General features: G+C 51.8%; 1 protein-coding gene across 2 annotated transcripts in view; it reads left to right on the forward strand.

The window, feature by feature from the left end:
* The window catches only part of ADARB2 (adenosine deaminase RNA specific B2 (inactive)), a 361,892-nt gene that overhangs the window by 306,091 nt on the left and 35,254 nt on the right, over positions 1-20,547 (forward strand). For both annotated transcript variants that reach the window (XM_030878326.2, XM_060293696.1), the window contains exon 4: positions 20,242-20,356. In XM_030878326.2, the coding sequence (XP_030734186.1) occupies positions 20,242-20,356 (115 nt within the window). The remainder of the gene's footprint in view (positions 1-20,241; positions 20,357-20,547) is intronic.

Genomic DNA, 20,547 nt, shown 5'->3' on the forward strand with positions numbered 1-20,547 from the left:
TTTCACACACTTGATTACACATAATCCCATAATAACCCTTTTTTCTCCCTACCCCATCATGCCCCTCCCCTTTCCCTGTCCCCACTGATCCCCACTAGTTTGTCCTCTATATCTGTGAGCCTGCTTCTTTTATGTTTTATTCACTAGTTTGTCCTATTTTTTAGATTCCACATATAAGTGATATCATACAGTATTTGTCTTTCTCTGTCTGACTCATTTCACTTAGCATAATGCCCTCCAAGTCCATCCATGCTGCAAATGGCAAAATTTCATTCTTTTTTGTGGCTGAGTAGTATTCCACTGTATACATGTACCCCGTCTTCTTTATCCATTCATCTGTTGATGGACATTTAGGTTGCTTCCAGGTCGTGGCTACTGTACACAGTGCTGCTATGAACATTGGGGTGCACGTATCTTTTCAAATTAGAGTTTTCTCTGGATAGATGTCCAGGAGTGAGGTTGCTGGGTCATATAGTAGTTCTATTTTTAGTTTTTTGAGAAACCTCCATCAGAGCCAGTGGTTTTAAATGGCCTGGGCACCAAGTGGACCTTGGTCTCCATGAGCCCTGATTCCACGGCTCTTCACCCACCCACCGGCAAGAAGGATTCATGTGTGCGTGTTGCTTTGCCTCCTGCCAAACACCTCTGCCTGTATCTGTCTCTTTGATCTACTGTCCAGATCAAGGTGGAGGTGATGGACTGTTACACACATCGTGTGGATGAGCAGAAGGGTAAATTTTGTGTAAAGCCACAGCGATGGAGCTTGGCGGAGCTGAGCAAACCCAACTGCCTTTTCAACAAATACTGATTTAGGCACCAGGAATTTTTCAAAGAAGACAAAATCGCTGCCCTCAGGGAGGCATCTAAAATAGTATTTTTAAAAATATAGTTCCCTGTGTTATACAGTAAGACCTTGTTGTTTAAAATAGTGTTTTGAATAAGTATTCAGTAAACAGTTATTGAATGAATGAGCAAACCACACGGTCACACCTGATGGGTAACCTAACAACAAAGCTAATTCTTAAATATCGTGGGCACAGTGGAGGGGATTCCTTAGTGGAGGAGGTGGCGTCTGTCTGTGCTGGGTCTTCAGGAGGTGAGAGCTGGGTCTGGGGAAGAGGAGAGAGGGGGCCCTGGGCAGAGGCAGGGCTGAGGCTCAGAGCCCAGTGAGTGGCAGGAGCAACCTGACCGGAGGACCTGCTGGAGGGCAGAGGAGCAGCGACCCTGGAGGGGCAGGTCGTGCAAGACCTCCCCCGGCCCCGACCTCCACCTCCCCCATGGCCCACAGCTTCCCCAGGGACTTTGATCTACAGACCACATTACACCTGCCTCTGAGAATGTTTAATCTTCCAGCAAAGCTAAGAGGGCTTGGGAGTCAGATGAGAAGCAGAGAGATGAGTGAAGAGGCTACTCTGAGTATATACTATTATATTACCACTCTTCTGAGAACAAAGATGAAAATTCCTAGAGACCCAAATGGGGCAGAATCCTCTTCAATCACCTGACAGGCACAGAGAATAAAAACCCAGCAGAACAGGCATCATCCCTCCACACAGGACGAGAGGAACCTGGCAAGGTGGCTGGGGAGACGAGAACAGCCACTCTGCCTGGTCAGCCTGCCGCGGCACAGCCTGGCAGGAGGGCACTTAGGTCTGTCGTCAGGTGTCCCTGGGATCCTGGGGATAAAGGCCACTTGCCAACAGGGCAGGACGGGCAGGGAGGAGGCTCGGGCCCTCCGTGTTCCAGGCAAGAGTCAGATCACATGCAGTGCAGGGCGGGAGGTGGGGGTGGACCAAGTGGCAGGGGAGGCAGCAGTGGGAGCCCAGTGGGAAGATGTCCCGAGTCAGAGTGGAGAAGGGCGCCCAAGCCAGGGCGCCCAGCAAGGAGGCTGAGCGGAGGTGCCTGGGAGAGGATTGCAGATGCGGGAGCCAGCCAGCCAACTCAGGTCCTCAGTCCTTGACTGCAACTCCTCCGGGGGTGGAAAATGGTAATGCATCAGCTGTGCTCCAAGTCTGGGGTGGGGAGGCCCGCGAGGGCTGAAACTCGAACACTGAGTCAGTGCCCTCGTCTACACACTGTTCAGACTGTTGATCAGGTGCTGGGTGGCACCCAAGTCAACTCAGAATAACCCCAGAGTCCTCTAACACCTGCGGCAGGGGAAGGACCCACCCCCCCAGGACAGGTGCGCTATCTGCATGTCCCAGTGTAGGGCAGCAGCATCTCCAACCCCGCAGCTCTGGACCCAGCGGGGAACCAGGGAACCAGCACATGGGGAGAGAGGTCGAGTCTGCGTGTCAGCTTCCCAGCGTGGCCGTGACCAATGAACACACACCGAGTGGCTTAATGTAGCACAGACCTGAGAACCAGGGCCGCAGGCTTGGTCCTCCCGGGGTTCCTGGCAGGCCGGGGCATCTCCCACCTCTGCCTCTGCCTCCCACGCGCCCTCCCGTCTGCTCCTATGTCTGCGTCTGTTAGAGGTTCATGGGAACCCTGGGCTGATGGGGGGGAAGAGGTGGCCACAGGGTGGTGGTCGCACCCACGGGGTCCCCTGGGCAGAGCGTTGACGGGACTACAGGCACGGACACCCCTCCCGACACTTCTGCCCTGGGTGGCTTGGAGAGCAGGGGAGCTCTCAGGAAGGGGCTCAGAGAGGGGGTCTCTCAGCAGCCTGGAGGGCTCTGAGTCAGGGCCCATCTCATCTTATGCACGGGTAACGGCTCCCAGAGGGATTGTACGGCTCAAGCAAACCGGACGGTCTCTAAATATGCTTATTTGGGGCTATTTTTAAGTTTCAAACGTATAAAATTTTGAGTTCGGCTCTGGCTGGCTTTAGAGCTGACGGTGTCCACCTGCAGGGGTGCAGCGAACAGCCCGGGGGCCAATCCACAGAGGCCACCTCGGACTCATTTATAAGTGTCCAAATCTCCCTGTCCTTCCGTCGGTAAAGACACCAAGATTTGGATTTAGGGCTTTCTCTAAATCCAGTATGATTTCATCTCTGTATCCTTACCTAATTACATCTGCAAAGACCATGTTTTCAAATAAGGTTACATCCTGGGGTCCTGGGTGGATATCAATTTGTGGGGGGGACACTATACAGTTTGTTTAGATAAGTATCTTGTGCTGGAGGACAACAAGAAATGACCACAAATGGTACACAAACAGACAAAATGCCAGAGAGACTGAAGTCAGGAAAGATGGGCGTCCTTTACGTGTGGGGGAGACGGGAGAGGATGGAATCAGAGGACAGCAGACGAGGAGACGAGTGATTTTCTGATGATGGGGGCGGGGGGCAGGGTAAAGAGGCAGTTTTGATGTAAAGTAAGGGGAGTTAGAGACATATGCTTCGTAAGAGTGCTTCTCCATGAAGGAGGCGGCGGGGTCATGAGAATGAGAAAAGCCATCACCTACCCCGTTGGGGAGACTAGGGAGGAACAGGCATCCTGAAGAATCCCAAAGCGTCATTACCCAGAATTTAGTCAAAGTCAGAAAAGCCCGTCTGATTGTGATTTCACTTAGAAAAAGCAAAACTGAGGTCAAAGACCCCAGGTGACTTGAAAAGTTAGACCCAAAGGACAGCTAAGGTGGTTCTAGATCAGCAGTGGGGACCTGTCCCATTCAAGTGGAGCCAACCATGCTGGCACCATGATTTCCTCCAGTTCTGCTTCTCAGCTTGAAACAGAGGTGGTCAGGCGCCCTGCTCTCCACCCAGCCATGTAACCCAGGGAGTTTCAACATCATCAGATACGTCGTGAACAGAAAGACGTTAAAAGCAGAAAATCCCAGGCAAACTTGGACAGCTGCCTTGACCTCCCTCCCGCCACGTGACCGCGGGTCTGACCCTCTGTACCCCAAAAGGCCACGAGAGGACCTCCTTCACTAGACCTGTCATTCAACCCTTCCCCACCCAGTTGGTGTCCCATTTGGGTGGCTGTTTGGAAAGGCACCAAATATACAAAGACTAAGGAGATACCAGTAGCCAGAACCCTTTTGAATCTTTCCTCTGGTAACAGTGTTGCAAGAAGGCTAAATTAATGAATGTCTGTCCCAGAAGAGAGCCAGCCATGGGTGGAAATTTTTAGCTCAACTTGCCAGGGCCTTATGTTATTCCACACTCTGCAGTAGCTAAGCCTGTAGAGACGGATCAGGTTATAAGTCAGTAAGGACTGACTTTCTCCTCCCTCCTCCATGGAAGGAGAATGCTTTCTCATCCCGCTGATGTAGGTCTCATACTTGTATCTTCATGAGGTCAGTGGGATTCTGGGGACCTGATGAGCAGAGACCTGAATTGGTTTGAGCAGCTGGACTAGACTCTTGCCCATCCGCCATCCCTGTGATGAGAACATGTCTCAGACAGCTGCTCACCAAGGAGGATAAGACATGTATGGAGCAGACCTGACCCCAGAGCTCACAGAAACCAAGCCCCCAGAGCCCAGCCTCCATCGGTCACTGGAGTGAACTCTAAATGCTTATTGATTAAGCCACTGAGTTTGGGGATGTTTTGTTACGCAGAGAGCACTTACTGATACATCACACATAAAGCCATTTTTGCTACTAAAGTCTGTGAATTAACCAAGTTTTAAAGAAGCTATAGTTCTCCCATATTAGGTGACACTAGAGATTATTCCTCTGAAGAATATTTTGAAATAACAAGAGAAGCCATTTATCACTGTTCCACAGTTTAGAGTCAGGTAACTCAAAAAATCAAAAATTCTTAACAAACCCCTTCACATACTTTCTGATATCTGAATAAACCAGAATTCTAGAGACAGAACCAGCCCCATCAAAGTACTTAGCAGGTGTAGGAGCAAAGGCACCCAGCACCCTGACAGCCCAGACCAGTGCGTCCACCCTGTTCATGGTCCTCTTCTGTCCCCTATTTGTATCGTGATCTCTCACACTGTCCCCGCTTTCTTCTGATGAAATTACAGAACCTTATCTTAGCGTTTCCTAAGTTGCTTTAAGAGGCCAAAAAGTACAAACCAATTCATTTCAACGTCCTTGACTGGTGTCCAAATGACACGCGATCCCCACCTCGCTTCCTGCTCCAGACTGCCTCATAGGCTTTTCAAGACTTTGTAACATGCTTGAAGGTCATTTCTTGGTTTTTCATTCTTCTGACTTTTCTCCCTCCTGGATCATATCCATGCCTCCGGCCCCCAGCAATCGGCCAGTCAGCATGGCAGGCGTCCCTGTGTCTGGGCTGCGCCCTACATGTTAAGACGTGACCCCAAACAGGAAGACGTTGTGCTGGCCTTCCTGGGACACTGAGGTGTAAACAGCTGAAAGGAGATGGACACACACAATGAAGACATTCAAAGTGCTTCCACTAGAAGCAAACGTGAGCTATTTACATTCCCGCCCGTCCCGCCCTCACCCATTATAGTCGGTGCAGGCTGGTGCCTTGCCCTGGAATGTTTTGAAATCTCCCCAGGAGAACATAATATGCAGACAAGGAGGAGACCCACCGCTTAACACCAGGGTGCACACACGTCGGTCGATCGGGTGGAGCTAATTAGGGCTGGCCGTGGTAGAGGAAACACCCGACAGAGGGCAGGATATGGGCTGGCTGGATGCCATCGGAGGCTTCACAAAGCTTTGAAATTGGGAGTGAGAAAAGAAGAAGGCAAGGAAGCTTTACTCCATGGTATCGCCGCTGGATGGGGTAGCGAGACATGAGTGTAAAGGAGGAAGGCCGCTGGAGATACTGTAGGAAAAGGCACCCCTGGGCCTGGCATCGAGGGAAAGTCACTTAGGAGTTGACGACCTTCTTTGGGATCGTTTCTCCAGCTGCAAAATAGAAGTCAACCCTACAGCGCATCTCTCCAGAGCCAAAGGGCCTCATCGGCTAACTTTGCAAACGACGTCATCCACCCAAAATCTGCCAGCTGTGGCCAGCAGAGGACAGGAAGCAGGCGTCACTCGCTCTGCTAACGAGTGGGAAATGGGGAAGCCGGCCCTCCCGCAGCGCCTGGGCCATCTCTGTTCTTCCTGGGCCTCCAGCCCCACACTCAACGCTGATGATAAACGTCAGCACGGCAGGCTCCAGTGGACGTCGGAAATGAGACCTCCCGCAGCGGACTCTGCAGGAGCACGGGTGCACGGATGCGGCAGACACACTCAGCTGATCCTATCAGCGACGACTCACCTGCAGTGGGAGGGAAGTTCAGCTCTTCCTCATCTCAGATCATCCATTTTGGGGGCCATCTGCAGCTGACTTCAGCCGTCTCCCCCCTCACTCCCCATCCCACCTGATGGAGTTCTCCTTTGCAGGAGACTCTCTTCTGAGAAGGTCTAAGATCTGTCCTTTGTTTGCTCTTCCCTTCCCAGGCACCCGCCAGCCCCTCTGCCCCCAGCGCCTCTGCCCCCAGCCCTGCCTGGAGCACAGATGCTGTCTTTTGTTTTTCATTTATGTTTCAAGAAAGGCATTGCCCTGCTGACACTCTGCAAAGCGTCAGTGACTGCAGTCTGTTATCCAGGCTGCAAAGCCATCTGGACTTCCTGCTGAAAAGGTTGGACATGGTTTTAGGCAAGATTTTTATCAGATCTGAGAGGAAAACAAAATCTTGAATGCATTACCATCTTCCAAGGTTGGTGTCAGATTTTTTTCCCTTGTCAGTTGCAAAACAAAGCACAAAAAGATGACAAACCAAAGGAACGGAGAATGAAGATACACATCTCCAGAGGAAGCTTTGTCAAATGCAGTGGAGGATAAACAAAAAATAAATTAGTTCTTGTTTTATCAGAAACTGGACAGACCTCCATTGGCGTAATAGTCTGTCTGGCAGTTCCAAGCCTTCCCAAGGAGCGCCCTTAAAATGCAAAGGGGGAATCCGCGATGCTCACAGCAAAGGCAAGATTGCTCTCCAAAACCTATTAACAGTTCTTTAAATGCGCACAAGAAGAAAGACAGAGGGGAAGAGAATAAAACCGACCCCTCAAAAAAGTAAGGCAGCTTTGAAATCTCTCTCTCATTCTCTGTCTCTGTCTCTGTCTCTCTCTCTCTGGATGTGACACAGACTTTTCTAAAGAGGTTCAAATTTTCAGTCAAAGAATATTGGTTTCTTAGCAACATACCTGCTCCCAAAAGGCTTTGGGTTTTTTTCTCCCCACAAGTTATTGAAGAAAATCCAGGATGGGTCCTCGTGTCAGAATCATCCTCTTGACAAGGACCCTTATCTTGGAGAATAGCCTATGGCCCTGGTGCACACCTCGGTCTCTCAGTCCTTTATCTGGGCCCTCGGGTAGCAAACTTGCTGTGAGTGGGCTCACAGCCCGGGGTAGCTGTGGCCGAGACCTCAGGCAGAGGACCTGGGTTGCCTCCCCCGAGATGCACAATGTCCAGGGGGAGTGACCATGTTTCACTCTGCAGTGCAGCCACCAGTCCCATGAGGCTTTGCCACCACCCATTCAAGACGATCAGAGGTTTCTTCCACGCCTGGTGCAATGCAGCACCAACAAACAGCCACTTCATCGTATCAGGAAAAAGAGAGAAAACTGCTGGGTTTCTAAGTATGTTATGATTTCAGACGTCTTCACAGAGAAGGACCACAGCCCGTCCTCAGAGCAAAGCACTTTGTCTAATCAGGGGGATGAATAGGCTTCACGGTAAAGTGATGGTTGTTGAAAAAGTAACTTATGTAATGTTTCCCATTTCTTTCTAAACGTCTTTCTTTGACATTTGTCTGCTCTGTTCCCAGGCTGTGTGGGAACTAAAAGTGCAGGCCCTGGTGCTCAAGGTTCTCTTAGTTTAGTTGAAATTCCCTCTGGGACAGGTTAGGGATCTCAGGACGGGCAGTGGCTGTGGACGGGAGAGCGGAGTGTGGCCAAGGTTCGGGGCGCAGCGCCCCGACCCGGCAAAGTGTCCCGAGGATGGTGGCCCCAACAAGGAGGCCTGTGGACAGGACCCCGCAGGGCGCTGAGGCCAAGGGGGTGGTGACAGGAGAGGAAGGACATGTCCCATCTGGCCAGGACGACGTGGGACTGACTTGCTGCTGCAGGTCCCACTTCCTGCAGAGAACGGTGGGGAGCTGGTCCAGCACGTGGTCACCCGGCCCTCCTCGCCCCACGTGAGCCTTTCCTGCAGCTGGGCCGGCGTCCCCTCTCGCCAGCTCTGCATCCCAGTGAGGGGCGTGACCCTCACTCAGGGCCTCCGCATATCAGCTGATCGTCCCTAAGCAAGGGTCCCCTTGGGGCCCAAGTGGCGCCCAGCAGGAAGATGCAGGTGGGCAAGGCCGGAAGCCAACATCGGAGCAGCTCCTGACCCAGGGGGCCCTGGGGCGGCCGGTCTGTGCCCAGGGGAGTAAGGCAAAGGCCAGACTAAGTGGCTAAGTGTCAGGAAGGCCAACTGCAGGTGCAGCCGGATGCCCTGCGGGGCCTGGACACCTGCCTGGTGGCCAAGCAGCTCGGCGGCAAGGCCAGACCAGACCAAGGCAGACACTGATCGTCATGCAGTCTCTCCCACTGGCCCCCACCCTGAGACCCTGACAGCTTAGCCACCCTCCTGAGATGCCCGCCAGGCCTCTGGGGACCCTGGGCCCTTTGTCCCCAGAGCAGCTACCGGACGTCTGCTCTGCTCAGAGGAAGCCTAGAGGGCCCAGACCTCGTCTACAACAAGGGCACTTTATCCTTCCTCCCGATTCTGAGGGACATTCATCCCGCGTGAGGAAGCCGGGGACGTGAAGACAAACTCCCCTTTCACTGCACATAAGAGGCCCTCAGTGGGGTTGTAAGTCCGATTCCTTTCAGAGTCCAGGTGCCTTTGGCCCGAGCGAGCATCCTGCCAGCTCTGTCCCACGCCTCCCTGGGGAGAGAACAGCGGCGAGGCACCTGGTGGACACCCACCGACCCAGAGGCTTGTCCCGAGGCAGACGAGCTGATAGCCTTAAAGTAACTGCACAGGGAGGGTCACCACCACAGTCCCCCACACCTAGACCGACTGGACACCCCTCATGCAGACAGAGTTAAAGTCAGTATAGCACCTGAGACCCGCGGCCGCTGAGTGGGGTTGAGCCAGTCCCAGGGGAAGTCAGGGTGGATCGCAGCAAACGCCCCTGTGGACTCAGACTCCGCACCTGTAACAGAAAACGACGCGGCAGAACCACCGAATAGATTCCAGACAGCCCACGAGTGCTTTCCCTGGAGGTGGGCAGACCCCAGCACCAGCCGTGGGAAACTGTGGCATCCAGGCTAGGGCTCTGGAGTCTCTGCCTGAGCAGCTCGGCTTCTCGTCCCCAAAACAGCCCAGCTCCTTGGTCATCTAGGCTGCTCCCCCTCAACCCCTGTCACCTCCCCACATAAATCTAATAAGAACCTATCTACCATTCACTCCAAAGGGTTACCTTGTGCTTCCCCCAGAATACACCCACCCAAAGGAGCCACCTCCATGTCATGTTTGTTCTAAACAAGTTTGCAACGTTACCTGCCGCTTCTATTGTAGATTCCACATGTAAGTGAGATCCCGCCAAGTTTGTCTTTCTGTGTCTGCTTCTCTCACTCAGCATAATGCCCTCCAGGTTCATCCACGTTGTCACAAATGGGAGGACCCCCTCCTTTTTAAAGGGTGAACAGTATTCCAGTGTGTGTGTGTGTGTGTGTGTGTGCGCGCGCGCGTGTGTGTGTATGAATAACTCCCAAGCATTTTTGTAAGGCAGGCGTAGAGGCAATCCACTCCCTCAGTTTTTGTTTGTCTGGGAAAGACATTCTCTCATCTTCATTTTTAAAGATTGGCCTTTTTCTTTCTTTCCGTACTTTGAATATACCTCTGCTGGCTTGCAAGCTTTCTGCGGAGAAATCCACTGGTAACCTTATAGGTGTTCCCGTATATGTGATGAGTCACTTTTCCCTGGCTGCTTTCAAAAGTCTCTGTCTTTGACTTCTGCAATATAATTACAATGTGTCCCGATGTAGACCTCTTTGTGCTTAACCTACTTGAGATCCTTTGCTTCTTGAGTCTGTGTGACTATTTCCTTCCCCAGATTTAGGAAGCTTTTTTATCGTTATTTACTTAAATAATCTTTCTGCCTCTTTTTCTTTCTCTGCTTCTTCTGGACTCCCATAATGCATCCATCATTCCTTTAACAGTGTCCCAATCCCACTCTTCTTTATTCTTTATTTTTCTCCTCTGCCTGTATAATTTCAAGTGGCTTGTCTTTGAGTTCACAGATTCTTCCTTCTGCTCAATCAAGTCTGCTGGCAAAGCTCTCTATTGTATTTTTTTTTCCATCACAGTCATTGTATTCTTCAGCTCCAGAATTTGTTTGGTTTTATTTTATGATTTCTGTCTCTTTGTTAAGTTCCTCATTCTGTTCATAAATTGCTTTCCTGATTTTGTTGAGTTGTCTAGCACTGAGCTTCTTTAAAAACAATTGTTTTGAATCCTTTGTCAGGAAATTCATAGATCGCCAATACTTTAGGGTTATTTACTGGAAATGTACTTCAGTGGTATCACGTTTGCATGATTTTCTTGTTCCTTGTAGCCTTGCATGGGTATCTGTGCATTTGAACATTCGCCCCTTCCAGACTTTAAGGACCGGCTTCAACGGGAAAAGACCTTCACTTGCTGGTGGCATAGCGTGCCAGTTGGGTGACATGTGTGGTGACCATCGGTGTGGCACTGGTTCCAGTAGCGAGAAGCACCAGGTCCAGGTGCCAGGTGTGTGCGCAGCAGTGCTGAGTCCAAGGCATGGGCGCAATGACTTTCTTGACTGTGGAAGTTCAGCTTAGAGAACACGCACCTTCCCAGCATCTCTCTCCCATTTGTCACGTACAGGAAATGAGCGGTGGCGGATATCTGGTCTCAGGTCTCCATGAGCTTGAAGAAACGCACAGCAATGGCCTGGCCGCAGCTTTAGTCAGCGCTGCAGATGCCCTGTTTGGAACTATTTAGCAATTTTAACCTACTTTATTTCACCTCTGTGGAAACTCTTTTCAGGGTAAAGAAAGCAGATTGGGGCCAAAGTCATAAGACAAAGGAGGCTGAGAGTTCGTCCTTTATGGCATTTGAAGTATGACATTGACATCACTGATAATTTTGCAAAACAGGTGTTAGCATCCCTTATTACTCAGGCAATAGCTGAACAACTGTTCTTGAATTTAGCGAAAGCTAAGAAAGTAAATATTACTTCCTTTGAGGAACAACTACGTTACCTATTGAGAGTCTTTCTCTCTTGATGTGCTGAAATGACTCTTCTTGTTTACATCTTTTTAAATCCAGATGAACTCAAACAGCCATGAATCAACCCCAAACAGAGGCCCTCATCTGTGAGCATCCTCGTGTTAGTGCACTAATGAGAATTTAAAGATTCTAATTAAACCCAGATGCAAAATATCTCCCTGAGTACATCCGAAAGCACCAGTTCAACAAAAAAGATATATCCCATTTCCAATGCGGTTTTAGTTCATTTTCTACATTTTTATTGTATTCTGACTTGAAGTTAATTGTTAAAGCAGTAACTGCTATTAATATGTTTAAACAGATTTGTGGGTGTCTAACAATTTGGGTAATTGTGAATAACTACAAATTTACTTAATCGATGTGTAGATACACAGGTATCTGTGCGCACAAACTTCAATTCTCAATTATTCAAGTTAATGAACATGAGATCTTTATCTGGGGCTTTTTTGAAATCCTCGATTATGAAAAAACCCTTGGAAGTCACTTTTGACATTGTAGTCAGGAGCCCAAATATTGGAGCTACAATTCAAACATCTGGATGTGAATCCTAACCCTGCCACTGCCCGTTCCCAACGCTGGGTCACCTGTGGGAAGTCGGTTTACCTCTCCCAGCCGGGGTCACCTCTTCCCTGCGGTGCTTGTCCCTCTGGCACCTGGTTCCCAAGGGAGGGGACCCCCCCCCCGAGGTCAGCAGTAGGAGGTTCCCCTCCTCCCTACCTGCACGGCTCCTAGTGACCCAGTGACCCTGAGCCCTCTGGCCCTGCACTCACTCTCTGAGGGAGGAGCCTGAGAGCCTGATGACAGCCGACAGCTGGCTAATTCACCCACAGTCTACACTTGGCGGCATGCTGGCCCTGGGGCTCTTTCACGAGTCCCGTTTCCCGCAACAGTATTGGGTTGGCCAAAAAGGTTCATTCGGTATTTTCCATAACATCTTACGGGAAAAAAAACTTATCCAAAGAACCTCTTTTCTTCATTTCCCCTGTTTCCTTTTGTTTTTTAATATCTGTTTATCTATCTATCTATCTATTTATTTATTTGTCTGCGCCAGGTCTTAGTTGCGGCCTGAGGGGTCTTCGTTGAGGCATGCAGGATCTTCAGTTGCCGCGTGTGGGATCTATTCCCTGACCAGGGATCGACCCCGGACCCCCTGCATTGGGAGCGCGGGGCCATAGTCCCTCCCCTCTTTCTTTAATGTAACTCATCATGTAGAATTTTTAAATGCCAACAGTACAAGAATTTAAATCCCTTCATGTTGATAAAATTGGAGTTTACGAGTGTGACCAGCTCCCTACCCGTCTTTGTGAATCCATCATAAGTATTGAGGGGCCTCTTGTCCACAGACAAAGGATTCTCCCATTTCACCAAGAAACCCGTAGCTTAGACACTGCCCCCCACCGCCGGGGGCGGGGAGACAAGATTGGAGGGAACCTCGCTGTTCTGCTCCAAGATTCATTCGGTGGGTTTCTGTGTTTCCAGGGTCAGGAGGGAGGGCAGGGAGCTTCCTCTGAGGGCTGAATTGGGTGGGAGTCTCACAGTAGCCCCGGGTGGCGTGAGGCCTGTGTAGACCACAGGGACAGAGAGAGAAGGGGGCCCAGCTTGGAGCCCAGCAAGGGGAGGCCGGCCGGCTGTGTAGGGGCCGCATGGGGACCGCAGACCAGGGATGACAGCAAGGCCCAAAGTCCCACCACACACATTCAGCTCAGCACTCTCGCACGGAGGTGTCCATCTGTCTGGTTTTCTGGCCCCAGGAGGTGCGGCAGAGCGACTGGCTTTCCTGTCACCATCACCTGGCCTGTCCCAGCTCCACCGTCCCCACCCACATCTGGCTTCCTGCCCCTCCCCACCCTCCCCCATTGCTGTTTCTGATCCCCTCCATTTTTTAGACAATGTTAAGAAAAGAAATATTCAGTATCACTGTTAAAGCACCAGAAGGAAGACGTTATTCATGGGGAGGACAGTGGCGGCAGGTAAAGACCCCTGCGATGGCCTTGCAAGGAGGCGTGGAGCCGAGCTCAGATCACAGCGTGGCCGGTGGGACTGCAGCCCAGGGCCGGGTTGGGCAGCGGATGGAAAATCACTAGGAGGGAACAGCAGGTCAGAGGGGTCTGGCTGAGCTGACCCAGTAGAACCCCTACTAAAACTGGACCAAGCCGAGAGGGACGGGGTAGTGGGCGGTGGTGGCTGAAAAGACAGGCCTGGCTGAAACCAGCTCAGGGGCCCTGTGCGATTTGTTCAGGGACAGCATCTTCGTCACATGTTGTCAAATGTGCTGTGTGTTAGAAGCATCTGAGCTCCAGCTGTGCTGCCCGGAAGTCTGATTCAGAGCATCCGCGACAGGCCCTGTGGGCCCACAGACGCCCCTAAGCAGCTCTCCTACTGGGAGGGGCCTCCTGCCTCCTCCAGGAAGTCCTCCGTCTCCAATAACCGAGGTCACTTCATGACTTGAGGCAGTCAGGAAACCCAGACTGGTGTAAGGGGCAGCGCTTCACTGCCCCCCACCCCAGCAGCCCTCTCCAGGCAGGACAGTGGTTCCCACCTGTGGGGGGTCCAACCAGACTTGCAGGGAAGTCTACTTCTTCCAACTCAGCTTGTTGGTCTGTGAACAGGGTAGCAACAGTGACCACCCCTGGGACGATGATGTGGATTAAGGCAGTGGTCCCCAGACTTTTTGGCATCAGGGATGGGTTTCATGGCAGACAAATTTTCCCACAGATGGCGTGGGGGGGTGGGTGTTGGTTCAGGCGGTAATGTGAGCGACGGAGAGCGATGGGGAGCTATGGGGAGCGGTGGGGAGCGACGGGGAGCGACGGGGAGTGACGGGGAGCAACGGGGAGTGGTGGGGAGCCATGGGCAGCTGCAGAGGAAGCTTCGCTCACTCGCCTGCTGCTCACCTCCTGCTGTGCATCCCAGCTCCTAACAGGCCACAGACCAGTACCGGTCCGTGGTCTGGGGGCTGGGGACCCTTGGATTAAGGGGACAGGCTGCCCCAGGCACTCAGCACCTGGCGGGCTCCCAGCCCCGGACAGACGTCGTGTCACGGGCTTCTCTATACAGAGGACCCTGTCTGATTAGTCTCTGGATTTCACTAGTGTCTTGCTCAATAAATTTTGATTGATTCTTTTCCCCAGGGGACGGGTTCAGAGACGAAATAAGAATAGAAATGCTTGAGAAACGGCCTCCACTCAGCCTCTCCCCCGGCTTTTCTAGATACAGCGAGGTTTCCACGGCAACAGCTCCTACAGACCCCTTCCCGATCCTAACAATTGGGGGGTGGGGGTGCTCCAGAGGCCCCAAAGGCGAACGCACACTTTGACTGGGGTGTTTGTTGGGGGAAAGGGACATTGCCGTTGCCAGGGTGACAGAGACGGGGCTCTGGTCCTCGGGTGTCAGGCTCATGAGCGTGATGTTCATCAGTGACCAACCACAGAACACTGTGGCCCGAGGATGAAATCAGGGTGGACTGAAGTCCGAAAAATGAGTGGATAAGCCGGGTAGCCTGCAGTGCGGGTGCACCTGACTCCAAACATTAATGTCCAAATGCATTGTCCCTAAAGAGACTGTCTTCCAGATTGAACAATAATAACAAATTTAAAGCTGATGAAAGGGCAAGCAAATAATTTAACTGGTGAGCAACTCCTCACCCCAAATTGTCGTGATTTCACTAAAAAATGTCTGCATGAAACATTGACGTGTATGTGATTTCTCCTTAAGGTTGGACTTGGGTCCAAAATACACATAGCCTCCATGCCCAGGGGTTTAGATTAAGTCAACGTGCAGCTTTCCCAGTTCCTCGTTGTTCACCTGTGACCCGGGCTCTCGGAAAGCCTGCCCAGCAGATGGTGCACCGGGGGCTCAGGGTTGGCCAGGCGGGCGGGGAGCGATGGCCCAGGGAAGCCACTCGGCACACGAGAAGTGTTTCGGGAACGGTGGTCTCCACAGACACCGCTCGACACTGCCTGATGGCATCAAACGTGAACTTTAAACAGCTTCGTGCTGAGCAGACAGTGGTGCCGAGAAGAGCCGAGAGGTATCTCTGTACCGTCTCGCGGAAGCACTGTATACACACGGTTTGGACGATAATAACAAAACACTTAACGCTGATGGATTCGACACTGAGTTTTCAGTACCAGGTACTATTTTCAGCACCTACTTCTGGGCTCTCATTTCACCCCATAAAAATCCCATGACCCAGGCACTATTCCTGTTGGAGAGGTGAGAACGTCCAGGCCAAATAATGTTCGCAAAGTCAGGCTGCTGTCAGGTAGCGACGCCAGGAGTGGCCTGATCCAAGCCCTCTGCCAAACTGCCCATCACGGTCTAGCAGCACCTTCGCCACATCTGCTTTAGCCGCTGTCGTTGTGTCACAAACCTCACCAAACCCAACAGCTCAAAACCACACCATCGTGCGTCTTGCTCTTGCGCTGTCATTTGGGCTGTGCTCCACAGGTCACTGCGGGCCGAGGACCCTCCCGGGGAAGCTCACCCGCGGCCTCTCCATGAGGCTACGTCCAGCTGCATCCCGAGAGGTCACATCCAGGACCCAGACACAGATGCGTGCGTTCACGGTCCACCGTCCCTCTCGCTCCGCGGGTGAGACATCTCCGAGGAGATGATGCGCAGCCTACTGGATAGGAGGCAGGTGGCAGGTGGAGATCACTGGTGAGAAGAGCCAGCAGCGCGGGAGACAAGGGCGCAGCCGTCTTTGGAAAACACTGTCTGCCAGGATGCGCACTTCCTAGGCTCGGGGCCGTCCCGCTGAAACACCTGAGCTGGGAGCAGCCACTGGGCACTGAGGGGCAGGGTCGTGCAGTTACCTCCCTGTTGCCCACGACAGGCGGGGGCCAACCCTGAAGACGTCCTCCAGCCTCTGTGGACTTCCGCTTCCACACAGCCCCTGGTGCCCGTGGAGCAACTACTTCTGGCAACATTGGAAAGAAAACGTCATCCAGAAGTGTTCTAGGCAGATGCTGCAGGCCTGGGTCTCCCTGCTGAGATTCAGGACCATGGACTTTACAGGTAATTCTTACAGTGCCTCTTTTACAGAAAGGAGACCGAGGGCTCAGAGATGCTAACTGCCCGGTGGTGGCTGAACCGTTCAGAGAGGGTGTGAAGGAACTCAAGCCTGTCCTCTGATGCCCGTTCAGAGCTTTTCCCACGATGCCATGGAAAGGGGGGGAAAGGGCTTCCATCTCTCATGCCTTCCTTCAAATTTGTTATTGGCCTCTCCGTAATTTGAGATATAGAAAAGCTGAGTAGTCAGGTAACTTGAGTTATTTAGTGGGACACGTGTTCACCGGTCCCTGACTTTGAAATTGACTGAGGCTTTATTGCCATTGTCAACAAACAGGAGTCATTACCAAGACCTGGAGATGCGCTTTTCCCCGGACACACGAAGGAGTATCGAGATGGAAGGTGGGGAAGATCCTCTCCCATTCACTGGGATCCCTCTGAGCTGCATACCGCTGTCTGGTGGCCGGATGACCATCCTGCCAGCGTTTCTCCTGCCTTCCCGGTTCTGGCCGCGTAGACGGCCAAGAAGGAGCACAAGCTGGCCGTGCTCTATGGAGGATGAGTCCCAACAGCGGGGGCACGTGGCCCCACTCCCTAGGCCCCTGGCACGCCCACCTCCAGGGCGCCCGCCCACCGTCGTGTGCTGCAGACAAGGTGGACAGGAAGGGCACGGGGTGTCCCAGGTCCCGCCTGGCCCCGCCCATATGCAAATCTAACCTTTCTGATATTTCAGCAGTATAAACCCAAAGAAGGGATTTCAACAGGAAAATATTTACTGACGGCTCTCTCCCTCATAATCTATCGATTTTAATATCCTCACCACTTTGGCTGAATGTCAGTTTTACCCTGAGGACTGCTACTGCAAATCTGAACACATTTTATTTACTTAAGCCTTTCAAAATATTAGTGTTGGAAAAGAGCAGAGTTTGAGTCTTTTGGTGTTCCTATTTAAAGTTTGTTTTCCTATTTAAATAATGCTGTTAATTTGCCGTGGTAATTGGGCCGACAGGCAGCGTGCAGACCACAACACGCAGAAGCCTAGGTAGCCTCGCGTTCCTGTTTTTCATTAAGTACAGTAACACACAGCTCATTAAATGCAGGGCCAACTTCCCCACTTAACCTTTGGAAGCAGAAGCACCTGATTATCACCATGATTTAACCAGAAGCCAGATCCTGTCTCCTCTGATCGTTTCTGGTCCAAATGTCCAGCCTGTGCCAATTTCTGCAAGAACAGCATTGACCAATTTCAGACCAAGGATCATCGGGCCCCTGCAGGGACTCGGGGCAGCACTGCAGATTCTACGGCCCCCTGTCCCATCCACCCCACCTGTTCCTGCCCTGAGAAAAGCTGGGGCGGGGTCCTGAGGCCTCCAGGGGGAGGGGCCTTCAGGGGATCACACTTCCCTGCCACTTAAGTGCTCGGAGAGGCCGTGACCAAATTGCGGAAGACGCAATAATGCTCTCCTGCTACCAAGGGACCTTCAGAGGCATTTTCTAAATCGCTAATTCGCCAGCAGTCACGAGTCCAACTGGATGTCTCTCTTTTTCATATTTAACAAAGAATTTATGTTACAAGTGACACTTCATTCGGGACTTTTGGAGTACATCTTTAGAGCCTCCCTGCGTAGGGCTTTCGATATAACAAAGCCGGCTTCTCAACTGTCCCCAGGTCCAGCCTCTCCTGCCCCACCCAGGCCCTCCCCTGTTCACTGTCCTGATGGGCAGACCGCCCACCCTGAGGTTTCCAGGGGGGGCTTCACCACCACGACTCTCACTGTGCTTGTGCCCAAGGGCTGACCTAAGCCAGACGTGGGATCTCTGTGGGATCCCTCCTCTCCCACCCAGGATGGACTAGACCAGAAAGCAGTGATGCAGGACCGCTCGGCCTGGGCGCTCAAAAAACATGCTTTAAGTAGTTTGCTGTTAGCTGGGATGCACGTCTCCACCCTAGGAGACCGAAGGAACTCAACACAGCCCGCAGACATGTCCTGGAATTTGAATTTATAAAAATAATTCTCGATGCAAGCCTGCTTTTGAGCATTTAGCTGCTTCTATCATAAACCAAGTGCCAGGTGGGGAAAAATCAAATTATCTCAGGGTTTGATTAGTTGGGTTCACAGTAACCAAAGTTGACTGTATATATTAAATCCCAAGTGATTAAAACATAAAAAATTCCTACTGTTAAATTAGACGGTAGGTTTGCATCTCCCTACGTGAATTCCGAGTTTCCACCTGGCTTCTAACACCCCATGTAATCAATGACAACGTCACTTACATACACAAATCCAACTATGAAGAACTACATACAGCTATAATCATGTATGTGATTTAATTAAAGCCAATCACTGAAAATAGCTGTGGTGCAGTAGATGGGGTGCCGGGGAGAGGCAGGAGGGGGGGTGCTTTGTGGGGGGAAAGGGGGCCTCAGAGCAGAAAAGCTCGCAGACTGCGTTTCTCCAGCCTTTTCCAAAACCAAAAACTGTTCATTTCCCAAAGACTCCAGAAGGTCTGTAAAGAGACAACTCGGGTCCCTGTAATAGAGGAGATGCTCTTTTTCCGATGGAGATGGTTATTCGTGATTCTCTTCCTTTGACTTTTAAACCCAGAAAAGCTAAGGGTCATAGTTCAATATATAAACATTCCATAAAATTCCCTATAAGCAAGACTTTTCAAAGCAGTCCTAGGAAGTAATACTGGTTAAATACCAGAGATAAATTTTAACCAGCTAAATACCCCTCTACATCTTAATTAGATTGTCCTTCACCCAAAGTAAGAAAAGTTAAAGAAATCTTTGCTTTTTTCTTTTTCAATTCACCTTTATAAAATGTTAACTGAGAAACATGCTTAACATAAATGTCAAGACCCCTAAAAAAAAAGGATAAAGAGAAAAGGATTAAAGGGGAGGAGATGTTTAAAAAAAAAGGTCTTGATGGAGCATGGGTGGTTCAGAGGTAGAGGTGGGCAGCTGTGGCACCCAGCCATGGTCCCCTCAACCTGGGCCCAGGTGGGGCACCAGGGAAGCCCTCGAGGGTACGGGGCCAGTGGTGCTGGTGGCGGCAGCTCAGCCGACTGAGACAGCATGTTAGAGTCAGAAAATAACCAGAACGACGGGTGAAGAAACATCACTAATTTTTTCCTGAAGTGTCTACCCTCCCACCAGCCAGTGCGTGTGCCCTGCCACGTGGACACACACCAGGGTCTCCGACTCCAAGCCTGTGAAAGTCGACTGAAAAGCCGTGATGGGGCCACTGCAGGTGCTTCAGCCGCGGGACCAGGAGCAAGGCAGGAGTCGACAGCCTAGCTCTCTGGGGAACACGGGCCTGCAAGTCTCACATGTGCCACTGTTGTAGAAACACGAGTCATTTCAGAAAACTCCACAACCGGGATTACATCACCTTGGTGTTTGTGTGCGTGTACACATCCCATGTATCTTTGTGTGTGTGTGGCATGTGTGTGCCCGTGTGTGGCTGCGATGTCTGAATGTATGCGTGCATGTGTGTATGCATGTACACACAGGTGTGCATGGGTATGTGTGCCACGTGCATGGGTCTCTCTGTGTGTATGTGTATGTGCACGTGTGTATCGTGCATGCACGAGTGTGTATCTGTGTGTGTTTGTACACATGCACGTGTGCAGAAACTTGAAAGGAGCAGGCTGTGGAGGAGCTGTGGGGAGCGGTCCCTGGACACGGCGGGGGGAGTTTAGAATTGGTTCTGTGACACGGAGAAGAAAGTGGGAACCGATTGCTCAATGTGTGTGTGCAAACCCCCCTCAGGAAGCCTCTGCAAGGCAGGGAGGGATGTAGGGGACGGTCCCCCCACCCGAAGGTTCTGCATAGGCTCAGGGGCTTGTGCCCAGGGGCCACGCCAGGGGCTGAGTCTCAGAATCAATGCCACAGATTTGGGATCCCGAGGCCTGGGGGGTCACGGTGCCTGGGTGGCAGGGCGCCGCAGGGCAGGGGGACCTCAGGCGCCCATAGGGTCGCAGCTCGGAGGAGGGAGGACATGGCAGCGGCGCAGCCGTCACAGAGGCCTGCTGCTTGTGTCTTTCAGGAATTCGCCGACACGGTGTCCCAGCTGGTCACGCAGAAGTTCCACGAGTTGGCCGTGGGCCTGGCGTCAGCGCACGCCCGCCACAAGGCGCTGGCCGGGATCGTCATGACCCAAGGTAATGCCTCTTGCTTTCCCCTCGGGCACCTCACCCACCAGGAAGGAGCGTAGCCTAGCATGGGCTCGAGCTTGGGAACCAGGACTCTCTTCCCCACGAAGACACGGAAGGAAAAGCAGAGATAAGACCCAGACTCAGTGACAAAGTAGATGACCAGCTGCCCCAAAGCTGCCTCCACACACACAGAGGAC

Source organism: Globicephala melas, chromosome 2 (genome assembly GCF_963455315.2).
Source record: "Globicephala melas chromosome 2, mGloMel1.2, whole genome shotgun sequence".
Taxonomy (NCBI): Eukaryota; Metazoa; Chordata; class Mammalia; order Artiodactyla; family Delphinidae; genus Globicephala; species Globicephala melas.